This window comes from Diabrotica virgifera, chromosome 4 (assembly GCF_917563875.1).
Source record: "Diabrotica virgifera virgifera chromosome 4, PGI_DIABVI_V3a".
Classification (NCBI taxonomy): Eukaryota; Metazoa; Arthropoda; class Insecta; order Coleoptera; family Chrysomelidae; genus Diabrotica; species Diabrotica virgifera.
Window position 1 is genome coordinate 45,459,282 of NC_065446.1, and position 14,682 is coordinate 45,473,963.

General features: G+C 33.5%; 2 protein-coding genes across 6 annotated transcripts in view; one reads left to right on the plus strand and one right to left on the minus strand.

Annotated features, from left to right (window-relative positions):
* The window catches only part of LOC114327096 (protein Wnt-11b-1-like), a 145,506-nt gene that overhangs the window by 129,187 nt on the left and 1,637 nt on the right, over positions 1-14,682 (minus strand). The window lies entirely within an intron of this gene.
* LOC114327094 (transcriptional regulator ATRX homolog) lies at positions 11-10,192 on the plus strand. 5 transcript variants are annotated; one of them, XM_028275595.2, is made up of 6 exons: positions 11-122; positions 2,119-2,378; positions 6,528-6,684; positions 6,749-7,306; positions 7,988-8,689; positions 9,987-10,192. In XM_028275595.2, exons 2-6 carry the CDS (start codon positions 2,322-2,324, stop codon positions 10,007-10,009), a joined length of 1,497 nt encoding a protein of 498 aa, XP_028131396.2. In that variant the 5' UTR covers positions 11-122; positions 2,119-2,321; the 3' UTR covers positions 10,010-10,192. The 5 variants fall into 5 exon arrangements, with proteins under 5 accessions (XP_028131396.2, XP_028131395.2, XP_028131394.2 ...); XM_028275594.2 differs by having other exon boundaries at positions 39-292; XM_028275593.2 differs by having other exon boundaries at positions 39-261.

A 14,682-nucleotide genomic window follows, 5' to 3' on the forward strand; every position in this document is an offset into this window, starting at 1 on the left:
CTAACAAAAAAAGAATGTGTCAGTGTCGTGTCACCTCGCTCGTCACCTGTCACTGTGTAAAATGTAAACATTAAACATAAACAGTGAATAATTATTTTCAAACATAAAAAAAATAAGTATTTGTAAGTATATTCATAAAAATGTAATGAAAAAGGTAAAAGTACAGAATAAGTTATTGGCTCTGCAGTGCTGCACGATCCTCAGTACCTATATCATGAATAATTACAAGAATCAACTAGAATCCTGTTTTGGATTATTGTGGTAGGTGAAACCAGAGAAATTTAATACACAGGTGAATTGCTGACCTACCTTAATTTAAATGATAAATTCACAATTTTCTCAAGTTACGTTTTTTTCTCAATCTATCTTCCATTGATTTAAAATTTATATGAATGACCCTTTAAAGAAATATTGAAATTCATGCAACACTGTAACAAGAAACTGTAGTTGCCATTCTCATTTAGTGTGCATAGCATAGGGCTCTTATGTTCAAAATACACTCTAGATTTATCACAATTATTCATGAACATAGAAAGTCATCCTAAACATAGAAGAAAAAAAAACAGGTTATTAAAAGATATAATAGAAGTGTTTATAGGTTTTATTTACTTTTATTTTACAAATTTGGCCTTTATACATCCAAAATTATTCCAGAATTATGAAATTATGTAAGGAATTTCCTTTCGCTATTAGTTAAGCATATACTTGGTACTTACTATTTCTCAGTAAGTACCTATGTGGCCTATACTCCGTCTACCAAACAGACGGAGTAATCAAGTGAATAAATCATAATATTTCTTCAAAATACCTTAACGCACGGCTTTGTACACAATACCGATAACACCAATTACTGAATACCTTGTTATCGGTATTGTGTAGAAGGCCGTGCGTTAAGGTATTTTGAAGAAATATTGTGATTTATTCACGTGATTACTCCGTCTGTTGGGTAGACGGAGTATAGGTATGATGTTTTTCTAACTTTCAGTGTGTTGAAAAGTTCTCGTTCCTTGCCTTTTCTACGCAGTAGTTCTTCGTTTGAGGTAGGCAATGTCCACGACATCTTGAGGATTCTCCAGTAGATCCACATTTCAAATGCCTCCAATTTATTTAATGTTGATGTTTTAAGGGTCCATGTCTCAAGTGCATAGAAAAGAGTTGACCAGACTTAGCATTTGATATCAAAACATAGTCGAATTTCAGGTTTTATTCGAGAATCACACATAGCAGTCTTTTGGTTTTCTCGAAATTTTCTGGCATGTTCTATTCTCGATCATATTTCTAGATCCGGATTTAGGCTGCTATCGATCCAACATTCCAGGCACTTCTATTGACCTGTTCTAAAATGTTACCGTTTATTGTCCAAAGTTGAGGTAGGTACGTTTTTTTTGGGATTGACATCACTTTGGTTTTCTTAATGTTTATTTTCATACCAAATTGCTCACAGACCGAGTTAGTCATGTCATGAGTCATTAGACCCATGTCAGATTCTGCAATTAACACCATATCATCGGAGTATCTGATGCTGTTGAAATTTATGCCATTCACCTTGACTCCATCCTTGGAAACCTCCAGCGCATCCAAAATAGCAGGGCTGACAGAACACATTATTTTCTAACTCCCCTCCTAATTTCTACTTCTGCGGACGTGGAATCTTCGATCCTAACTCTGGCGTCTGTGTTCCAATACAAGTTTTTTAGTAGTTTGATGTTTTTCCCATCTAAGCCGACATCTTGCAAACATTCTAATAGTAGGTCATGTCTTACTCTTTGCCCAAATCTTTTTTCGAAGTCTATGAAGCATATAAATATATCTTTCTGTTGGTTGTAGCATTTTTGGGCCAGAACTGAACAGGGCTTTTCTCATTCACATGCAGGCTCTGAATCCAAACTGATCGTCTCTGATGATAGTTTCCCACTTTTTATAGATTCGGTTGAACTCGTTGCAGTGTTGTGGGTTTGGTTTTTCCAGTATTGGGATGAATATTGATTGTAGCCAAGCTTGTCTAGGATAACGAAATTAGTTATACATATTAAAATTGACACATGGTCCTAAATTTTTTTTGTTTGTATATTGTATGTATGTAAGTAATAATTATTTACTGTCTTTTACCAATTTTAGATTCTATCTTCACGTACATAGAAAAATAGAACGTATACTAGATAGATTTGGGTATCGTTTTCATCATGTTTGCGCAAAAGAAACACTACCTCTTTGTAAAATAATTAAGTCCATAACTACGAATTATTCTGATTTGACAGTGATACATTTTTTGAATATAGTGAGAACAATATTATTTTCAAGGACACTTGGCTGATAATAACATGGAGCTCCATCAAAGAAAGGCAGTTAAAAAAGCACGACGGCGGCGCCAAATAGGGGTGATACATATGTCTATTTATATAGGGTGTCCCAAAAGTAGCGGAACAGTCTAATATTTCGCAAAATGAGGATCGAAAAACTGAAAAATATGTGTTCAATACTTTTCAAAAATCTATCGAATTACACCAAACACCACCCCCACTCCACCCCCTGGCGGTGGGGAGGGGGTAACCTTAAAATCTTAAATAATAATCGCCATTTTTTTATTGCAGATTTGGATTCCTTGCGTAAAAATAAGCAACTTTTATTTGAGACATTTTTTCGAATTGTGGATAGATGGCGCTATAGTCAGAAAAAACGATTTATCCTGATACCATAGGTAAATTATAGAAACGTTCTAATATCTCGAGAAATACACTTCCCAATGAAAAACCCAAAAAATACGTGTTTAATATTTTTCAAAAACCTATCGAATAACACCAAACATGACTTTCAATCCCGCCCCTGGGGTGGGGGTAACTGTAAAATCTTAAATAGGAACCCCCATTTTTTATTGCAGATTTGGATTCCTCATGAAAAAATAAGTAACATCGGTAACATTTATTCGGAACATTTTTTTTAGAATTGTTGATAGATGGCGCTAATAAATCGAATTTTTCCGATTATAGCGTCACCCAGATAACAATATAAACTTGTTTCATACTTGCAACAAGTTTGATACATCAAACATGAAAGCTTGCTGCAGGTTTGCCATGGCAACTTTGCAAACTTGCAGCAAGGTTAAATCAAACTTGCTAGTTGGTGTGTGACAAACTTGCATGAAGTTTGTTTTTTCAAACTTGATACAAACTTGATATAACAAACTTTCTAAAGGTTTGTTTTTGTTTTGTTGCATGAAGTTTGTTTTTTCAAACTTGATACAAACTTGCTTAAGGTTTGTTTTGAGATACTAGCCACAATTTGAATAAAGCAATGTGAATAAAAAATACAATACCTTTTTATATAACTATTTATTAATCACTCGACTAAAATACAATCTATTGTATAAAATTATTCTTTGAAACTTACATTAAACACCCTAGTTTCAGATTCCGATGCTTGGTTTTGTCTATCAGCTCTGAAACAAATAGAAATTGTTAAAAACTCTTGCTGTGTGAACAGAATTAATATCATCTATGTTATTAAAAGAGGTAAAAAGATGTTAAAGTAATAATTTTAAAATAAAACCTAAAATGTATTTATTATATCTATTTTATAATATATAATTTATTTTAAATAGTATGTGAGTACAGTTAGAAGCTACAAAAAACATAAAAAGACTTACCTCTCTCAATGCCACCAGAGTTGACCAGAGCAAAATGAGTAGGTACTATAATCTGTAATGCAGTAAGCATGCAGTTTGGTCTATTAACAATGAAGAAAATAGGCTTCAGCTTAGTAATAATAATTAAGGTAATAGTCTCAGAGAATTGTACGGAAAAATTAAGTTGTAAAAAACTTGAAGAAAAATATCAACATAACCACAACAACAAACTATCACCGCGTAGCCGCGTACGCGTAGCAGATTATTTTTCCCGTGTTGCCAGCCATCAAGTAAGCTTTTTCCCTCAACTTACCTGAAAAATTCTCACTTTTATGAAAAAATTCGCTCCTATTTACAAAATCTGCGAAAATATGTTTCAAATATTTTGATTTTTTAAATATTGTGCAATTTGGACTGGAGCAAAAATTCCCTTTTGAGATAACTTTTTCAATTGTATGTTGAAAATTCTCGCAAACACAGAAATTTCCCTCCGTGTGGCAACACTTTCGTTGTCGTGGGCGGGACATCAGTCGGGGCGCTGAACGAAAACCGAATCGAAGCGTGCTTTGCAAAGCTAAGCTTGAAGCAAAGTTGATACAAACTTGAATAATCATCTTTGTCATAACAATATTGCAGCAAACTTGTCACAAACTTGCCTCGTCATATTTGACGCAGCAATGAAAAATCAAAGAAGAATCAAACTTGCCACAAGTTTACATGCTATCTGGGCAGCTATCAACAATTCTAAAAAATGTTTCGAATAAATGTTACTTATTTTTTCATGAGAAATCCAAATCTGCAATAAAAAATGGTGGTTCCTCTTTAAGATTTTACAGTTACCTCCCACTCCACCTCCAGGGGATGGGTAGAAAGTCATGTTTGGTGTTATTCCCTAGGTTTTTGAAAAATATTGAACACGTATTTTTTGGATTTCATTTGGAAGTGTATTTCTCGAAATATTAGATCGTTTCTATAATTTACCTATGGTATCACGATAAATCGTTTGTTCCATCCATCCACCATTCGAAAAAATGTCTCAAATAAAAGTTATTATTTTTACGCAAGGAATCCAAATCTGCAATAAAAAATGACAATTCCTATTTAGGATTTTAAGGCTACCCCAACGCCAGTGGTGCAGTGGGGGGTCGTGTTTGGTGTCATTCAATAGATTTTTGAAAAATATTAAAGATGTATTTTTCAGTTTTTCGATCTAATATTCATTTCGCGAAATATTCCACCGTCTCGCTACTTATTTAGACACCCTGTATATATAAATATATAATTTAAATATAAATTATACAGGGCGGGCCAAAGAAAAAAGTACACCACGATATTTGGCAGTAGTTATTATATTTTAAGGAAATGCCGAAACAGGTCGATTTTTATTTTTAAATTACAATTTTTTATATATATATATATATATATATTTCATACTAGTGACGTCATCTATCTGGGCGTGATAACGTAATCGATGATTTTTTAAATGGGAATGGGGTTCGTGTGGTAGCTCATTTGAAAGGGTGTTCAGTTCTCTATTCGGTAATATAAACATTACCATAGGGTGGCCAAAAATAGTTATTTATGAAACAGTTCGTGAAGTATGCTTTTTGCGAACGCACGCGATTCTTAGAGCACGAGCGACAGAGGAGCGAGTGCTATACATCGCGTAAGTTCGCAAAAAGTACTTCACGCACAATTTCATACAATATTTTATCTACGATAAACAAATAAAAAAACTGTAACTCTTCGTCATTGGAATTCATTTCTATTCTACAATTTTTAGAACTTTGACATTTAAAAATCCTAACTACTTTCAAACCACAAAACTGTCAAAAATTTTGTCATATTGTCATTTCTCATATTGTCATCGCTATGACAACGCGAAAGTTAAGGATATTTGATTATATGAAAGTGTGGCAAAAAACCCATTGAAAGTGTGCGAAAAAGTAAGTCCCATTTAAAATACATTGTTACTTCACGCACACTTTAAACCCTTCACGCACTGCTATCTATAATGACAGTTTTCACAAACTAAAAACTTATACATAATATGACATAGAGTAGATAAAATATTTTTTGAATTAAATAAATTGACGCAAAAAGAAGAATGTAATTTATTTAATTCAAAATACATTATATAGCTTTCAGAAAATAGAAAAAATGTTTATTTGGCAAACAAACATTGCTTTTCGCTTAAATTAAATGTTCAAACTGCCAAGAGGTCGGTGGGATGCTGTTGGTGATTTAGTTTAAGCGAAAATAAATGTTCATTTGTGAAATAAACATTTTTTTCTATTGTCTGACAGCAGTACAATGTATTTTGAGTTAAATAAATTACATACAGTTGAGTCCGGGAATCTTTACCCGTGCGTCATCATTTAAAGCATACGAAATAAGTCGATGATAAGTCGGAAAATGAAATTTACAAAAACGCAACAGCAAGTGACAGTAAGTGACTTGCTGTTGCGTTTAGTAAATTTCAATTTCCGACTTATTTCGTATGATTTAAATTTTAAATGATGACGCACGGGTAAAGGTTCCCGGACTCAACTGTACATTCTACTTTTTGCGTCAATTAATTTAATTCAAAAATTATTGTTTTGGTCACCCTGTATAAACAATGATATTAATGTTTATATTACTGAATAGAGAAGTGAACACCCTTTCAAATAAGCTACCTACCACACGACCGCGACCCCAATTTTCATTTTAAAAAATCATCGATTACGTCATCACGCTCAGATGGATGACGTCACTAGTATGAAATATATGCCAAAAAATTACAATATAAAAATAAAAATCGACCTGTTTCGGCATTTTCTTAAAATCTAATAACTACTGCCAAATATCGAGGTGGACTCTTTTCTTTGGCCCACTCTGTATATAAATTACTTATTAATTTTAGGACCAACGAAGGATTTTTACTGAGGAAAAAGATAAAAGGTCTAATGAAGACAATAACGTAGGGGAGCTAAAATGGGCAGAAAAAGAGAACGAATTGCAAAAAAGTCAAGATGAAAGAGTGAATTCAAAAGCAAAAGTTGAAACGGAAGTCGTTCAGGGTAAATCTTTTAAAATGATGATTGTTACAATGTATACCTACCTACAGTGTTTTATAATTTGTAGCTCTCAAAGAACTAAAGAAGAAAGCGAAAAAAGAAAGACAAGCTGAAAAGAGAAGACTATTGCAACAGCAAATGCTTGAAGATGAAGAAAGAGAAAAAGCAATTGAAGAAACCGTACCCGCTATGGTAACAATAAAAAGAGTTATTGGAGGTGGAAATAATTCTCCAACAGTTGAAATAAAAGTTTCAACTCCTGAGGATCATAAGCTCATTTATACACTTATTAATGGATCTGATAATTGTAAGAAAACTGGAGTAACTTATAAAGTAAACAAAGGGTGTAAAAACAAAAAGAATCCAAAAACTTCTATTGAAAGATTAGAAGCTCCAGAAAAAATGCCACAAAGTATAACAAAAGAACTTAAAGTTACAGTAGCTCTCGATATGATTAATAAACAACAAAATATTGAACCACCTAGTACCTCGCCTAGTACCAAACCTAATATGGTTTCTAACACTAAGAAAATAGTAGAAAATAAAAAGAGTATGAAAATGAATGACACAAAACAGAGTCCCAGTCACGATGATTTGCTTGTTCCCAATTCCCTTATTCCACCAGGTAAGTCTTCTTTGATAATTTGCTAGTTGAGTATCCAGTGGCGAATCTAGATATTTGCCTTGGGTGGGGGGACTCATTCCCTTAATTTTTATAACTGGCGGATTTTATAACTATGGTTTAATTTTTTACGGGTGGGGGGGGGGGGGGGAATCGTTGAAGCTCTTTTCAGCATCACTTTTGCGTAAATGTATGATTTGGAATAATTAGTAATCACTCAATCGGTCCATATTTCCTCCCACAATGACTAAAAGGCGAATCTTACCTTTCTGTCATAAAAAAGGAGTTACTGTTCCTTTTGAAGAAATTCCTCTACAGTGGAGACAACACTTATGGTTCATGCATGATACAGCCCATTTTGGTATTAATGTACGTAATCACTTAGATATAGTATATGCAAACAATGTATATGTTGAGGAAATATGGAATATTAGGCCGCTTAATTGCCTTATTTGCACCAATTGAACAGACCTGTGGCACGTTTCAGGAAGGCCATCTTGAACATTTTTTGTAGCTTTGCTTCGTATAATTTTACTAGTGGTCTTTCTGTTGTTGTTCTGGTTTAATGTTATTGTATTGTCTTAGATAGATAGTGAGGATGTATTGTAATAACGGTACATATTTTTGATACTACATAATCGAATATAGGTGTAATTTTAATTTTTTTGACAAATCATTTTCTAGGTATTACAATAACGAAGATGGATAGTTCAGGTCGAAGAGAACAAAATGCCTTGCTGAAAAATGACATCGGGTCAATGGTAACAGTTGCTGAAACTGAAAAGCTTCTTCGTAAGGGGCAAGGTAATAATTCTCCTTACCGGGAACCTGTAGATTCAAAGAGAAAAACGAAAAAGAAAATTAAAATACCACAGGATACTCAGTTATCTACCTTACCACCAGTGAAAGAAAAAACCGTATCTCTGACTCCAGAAAAGAATATGATATTTGATCCTTTGAAATCTAAGTTTGGACAATTTGATGTAAATGCGAAAAGTTGTAATCCTGCTATAATTTTTACTAACGAAAATGGTACTGTTACGGTTACAAGAAATTCTCGTTTACAACAATCAAGTTCAGATAGAGACCGTGTAGTGTCGGTCCCTTTGAGAACAATCTCAAGCCAGATCAAGTATCCAGAAATACAGAAGTTGCCAATATCAGCAGTATTTACTAATTCCCAAACACAAGACCCAGCAGGTCTTCTTCAGGCTCAAGAAATTCTTTCTGGTTTGCAGGAAATTCAAATTACCAAGGTCGATAAGAAAAATATTAAGCCTGAACTAAAAGAGAACATATATTGCCCAAGGGATCAGATAACTATCATACCAGCGTCAAAAAATGGAAGAGAAGCGTTTCATTTCGATGAAAATGATTGGTTATGTGGTAAGTGCTGTTTTTATTAATGTAGAAATATCTTCTTCTTCATGTACCATGTTCCTTCAGAACGTTGGTTACCATCATAGCTATCCTAATTTTATTCACTGCCACCCTAAATAGCATGCTTGTATCAACACCTTACCAATCTCGCAAGTTCTTCAACCATGAGGTTCTTCTTCGTCCTGGACTGCGTTTGCCTGCTACTTTTCCTTGCATAATATTTTGCAGCAACCTATATTTGGGACCTCTCATTACATGTCCGAAATACTCCAGCTTCTCTGCTTGATGCTTTTTATTATCTTAATAGTCTTGCTGAAACGTTCTAGTATCGTGGAGTTTCGAATCTTCTCCACCCGGGAAACTTTTAAAATTCTTTTTCGGTCGATTTTATTCACAGTCCATTACTCGACACCATAAAGTAAGACCGAGAACGCGTAGCAGCGAAGTAGGCGGATCCTCAATACCAATTTTAGGTCTCTGTAACATAACACCTTGGACATCCTTCTAGAAGCGGCTCTGGCCTGCTCTATTCTAGATCTAATTTCGCCGTGACTTTCTGCGTTACAATTTAATTGCTGTCCAAGGTAAACGATTTTATCAACTTGCTCAAGTTTGGTATTATTTACATATATAGACGGTTTTATATGTTGTTTACTTATTACGAGTATTTTGGTTTTCCGTATGTTCAGATCCAGACCTGCTTCCCTACACCTCTCAACGACACTATCAAGCAGTGTTTGCAGATCTTCTTGATCAGAAGCTAGGAGTACTGTATCGTCCGCATATCGCAAATTATTGATGACTTCGCCGTTCACACTTATACCTTCTTCTTTTTCAGAAAGTGCATTTCTGAAAACTCTTTCGGAGTAAACATTGAAAAGCAGGGGTGACAAGAGGCATCCCTGCCGAACTTCTCTTTTAATATTAAGAGCCTGTGATTCCACACCATTTACTAAAACTGATGCTGTTTGATTCCAATACAAATTTGCAATGATGGGAATGTGTCTGCCATGCAAGCCAATGTCTTTTAGAGCTTCGATCAATATATACTGTTTAACACGATCAAATGCCTTTTGGAAGTCAATAAAATAACAGTATATGTCTACAGATATATCTCGACATCTTTGAGCAAGTACGTTCATCCCAAATAATGTCTCTCTCGTTCCAAACCCGTTACGGAAACCAAACTGTGTATCACTGTAGAAATATCCGACAGAGTATTTTTATAATTTTTAGGATTAGAAAATCTACATATTTTTATAAGTTTCTTAAAAGTTACACATTTTTTTTTTTTATTTAACAGATAGCGTGTTTTCACCGAAGTAAAACCTAAAAAGTAGGACAATGGACCGAGAGCAATTAGAGCTTGAGCCTTTTATGCTTTTTCATCCATAACCCATACTTTCTCACAAACCAAACAGGAGAATACCTAACTATTGCCAATAAGTACCTAGTTGTTAAATAATGTAGATTTTTATAAGTTACTTTGTATTAAACGTTTAGAAAATATTGAATTTTATTATTACTTATTATAATATAGTAGTAGCGCAGTAAAATCACCGTTTCGGAGTGTAATTTTCAGGGTCAACTCCGAATTGCATTAACATTTGGATTTAGGTTCTATTTACCTTCCACTTTAAAGTTGAATTTGTACCGGTTGTGGCTTTTACTTGGGGGTGACATACCCCTTCGCGGGGGTGAAAAAACATACGTTAAAGATAAAAATTAATTTTAAAAAAACTAAATTTATGGTTTGTCGATTCGCTAAACTCAGACACAACTGGCTAGTGATTTTAGTAGGTAATTTTTTGTTTTTGGTCAATTTTGCCAAAATTTGCAAAATTACTAACTATTTAGTAATTATTAACTATTTAGTAATTATTTTTTGGCAATTTTACCAAATTGGCAAAATTACTTATTAAAATCACTAGCCAGTTGTGTCTGAGTTTAGCGAACCGACTATAATCGCGGAATCAAAGAACATCAGAGCTAATCTTGTAATAGACAATACAGCGATTGAGCGTGTGTCCTGTTATAAATATCTAGGTGCTTGGATCACAGACGATACTGATCAAACAAAAGAGATTAAAAGTTCCTCTTTATGGACGTTGTTTGACCAGATTCTGTTCCTCTCAGACAAAGTTGAGCCAAGACAGCTGAAAGGAAATGTTGCCTATCCAGAAATAACACATTTTCAAAATTATGACGGAGACACTATTACCGATCAAGACGATTTGACTTATTTGCAATCACCACAAACAGTTGTCACTGATCAAGGAGAAGTCAAATATGTGGAACGAAACCGGAAAGAGGAAACTCCCAGTACCTGCAAGCAACCATCAGATGCGTAGAACATAGCATGATACATAATCAGAAAACACTGATTTTCGTCCCATTGGTCCTCTAACACCTACAACTAGCAATCATAAACGTAAAAAAATAAACCAACAGACATCACGGTTGATGATAAATTTCTAGAAATCGAGAGGGCTGTAAACAAAGGAGACTGCCACTACCAGTTTTTAATTAGTCTCGTTATATACCTAAAATAGTTCCAGAACACCGCAAATTAAATGTAAGACATAAACTTCAGCAAGTTTTCATTGATAAAGAAGAGCTACACAAAAGATCCTCGCATACTCCAACTCTTTAAACAAGAATACCGGCATCATCGCGTCAGCAAAACAAGTGGACCCTCATGGACAATTGAAACGTCTAACTCATCTTCAGGTGATATTAATCCTGGTTTGCTACAATATTTCGGGAACTTTTCAGATACCCAGTAACTGTGTTATGTAGGCTAATACCAATTAGGTGCAATATGAATTACAAAAAGTTTGCATATCCTCTGAACTATTGAGTAGGTACTTTTTTATTACCTTTTCATGAAAATATGGGTTACCTTTGTTACTTTTGACTTATCTGATAATAATCAAAGAATTTTTGCGGGTTATTTAGTAAATCGTCATGCAGGTAATGGAATTATCCCAGTAAATTCCTTCTACCAAGTATTTCATTTATCCAACACAAACGACTTTTCTTATCACGATGAGCTCGCAAACCCCTTGTTTTGTAAGGTTGCTTCAAAAGGTACATGAAATCCATTTTACACGCTATTCACAAAGCTCACTTTCTTTCAATGATGACAGTCGCGCGCGAACTAAGTCACAACTAAGTAGTATTCGCGAACTCAATCGACTGTAGGTGGCACTGCAGTTGCATGAAAATGACCGATGGAATTGGGATAGTAATTATTTTATATAAGTTGTATAATCAATTATGGAGCTCCAGAGTTTTTTTAATGAAAATTAGCGCTTATTATCAAAATTCGAGAGGTTTAAGGACGAAAACGACAGATTTTTCCAAAGTTTGTTGATAGAAACCTTTGATATTATTGCTTTGACGGAAACCTGGTTAAGTAATGACATTAATGATTCTGAATTGTTTGACGAAAGGTATGTGGTTTATAGAAACGATAGGGACCTTGTAAGGACGCGTAAGGCAAGAGGCGGAGGTGTTCTGATTGCAGTTCATAAAAAATATAAATCTAAACAAATTTTAGTAAATACTGAATTAGAGGTACTATTCGTTGAATTGGATGTATTTGGAAGTAAATTAATTCTTAGTAACGTATATTTGCCCCCCCCCCCCCCCAGTCGAGCAATAACGATTATATAGCTTTTGTTGATCTTTTTTCGTACATAGATAATACAATGAACACATCTATTTTAGTTTTTGGAGACTTTAATTTACCTTGTGTAACCGGTGTTGACTATAAATTTGAAAACAACACTTCTCTCAAATATTTGTCAATTCATGAATTAATTAGTATGTATAACTTTCACTCTTTCAATAACATTGTGAATGAGGATGTGCGAACCTTAGATCTAATTTTGAGTAATATTGATATTTTAGTTGGTAAAAATAACTATCCATTTACAAATGAGGATAAGAAACATCCAGTTTTGAGTATAGAATTTAACATGATAAAGACAGGAACAATCAATCATCATGAGATGAATAATCTAACTAACCAATTTAATTTTAAAAAAGCCAATTTTCCTATGTTGTGTGATTTATTGAGGAACTGTAGCTGGGATAATTTAGGATGTATACAAGATATTGACATTGCAGTTGACTATTTTTATCATAAAATTTATGAAATATTTGAGGTGTGTGTACCTAGATTTCGAACTAAGAGTAGAATAAACAAATTTCCTGTGTGGTTTACTCCAGACATTATTCGTTTGCAAAGGGAGAAAGAGTATCATAGGGGTATGCAAAATGTAGCGGTTTATCATGTAACTGAATATAAAAGACTGCGAGCACTTTTAAAAAATAGGATCAGGGAAGCGCATGAGTCATAGATACATAATGCCGAAAACAGTATCAATACTAGCCCTAACTTATTTTGGAATTTGGTAAATAGAAACAAGAAAGCGAGTATTGACACTGAATATATAATTAATGGAAACAATGAAAAAGATAAAAAAGGGTTCAAGGCAGGTTTTGTTTTTGAAACAATGAAATAATTTCTGACAGTAAAACAATTTTCCAAGAGTTTGCTGATTATTTTAAGTCTATATATGACCATAAATCTTCTACATACGATTTAAATTTTATTAATTCTAGTCACAATAATTCTCCTTTGCTCAGTTTCACTAAAGTTACAGTGCGTGATATACATAACGCATTTTCAAAATTAAAACCAAAGTTTTCTTCGGGACCTGATGGTATTCCGGGGTATATATTTAAAGCATGTCGCGACTACCTTACATATCCTCTAATAATGATCTTCCAAAAAATAGTAGATAATAATTATTTTCCGAAATTGTTTAAAATGACTAAGGTAACTCCTATCCATAAAAAAGGTTCACGAAATGATTGCAAAAATTACAGACCTATTGCAATTTTGAATTGTATAGCAAAAATTTTTGAACACATCTTACATGAAAAAATGTATGCACATGTACAGAAAATGATATGCCCACAACAATATGGATTTTGTAAAAATAAATCTATTGAAGCTAATTTATTATTATTTACTAATTATATTAATGATGTCATAGTCAACAAGAACCAGGTAGACGTGGTATACACTGATTTCGCCAAAGCCTTCGATAAGGTCAACCATGATATTTATTCTATTAGAAAAATTATTATACTTTGGGCTAAGCAATTCATTGCTAGAACTTTTTGTAACGTACTTGACCGATAGATGGCAATTTGTATCATATAAAGGAGATAAATCGGAGGTTTTCCTGGTGGAATCAGGTATACCACAAGGTTCAAATTTAGGACCGCTATTATTTTTACTGTTTGTGAATGAATTACCTTCTTTAATTACATCTCGGTGCCTTTTATATGCGGATGATTTAAAAATATTTAGAGAAATTAAAGATTTGAATGATTATTTTCAATTACAGTACGATTTAAACGAGATTTATGATTGGTCAATACGTAATAAACTGTATTTTAATTTGAACAAATGTACAATCATGACATATAGCCGTCAGGCAAACCCTAGTTATTTTATGTACAATATGGGAAATAATAACTTACATAGGGTCAATGAAGTGACGGATTTTGGTATTACGTTTGTAAATAATTTAAGTTTCAACTTACATGTGCAAAATATTATGTCTCAGTCATACAAAATGATGGGACTTATTAAACGAGTAACATATAAATTTCAAAATATCGACTCAATTAAACGGCTCTTTAATTCATTTGTTAGAAGCAAATTAGAATTTGGGAGTATTGTCTGGAGTACCTTATTAAATAGTGGTCATATGCGGCAAATTGAATCAATTCAAAACAAGTTTATTAAATATTTGTTTTACAAAAAGCATAAAATATCGTCAGAATATGATTCGTATCAACCATTAAGAAAAGAATTTAATATAAAAAAATTAGAGCAAAGAAGACTTCAACGTTGTTTAATTTTTCTCTATAAACTATGTAATCACTTAATAGACTCGCCTGATCTTTTGGGGCAA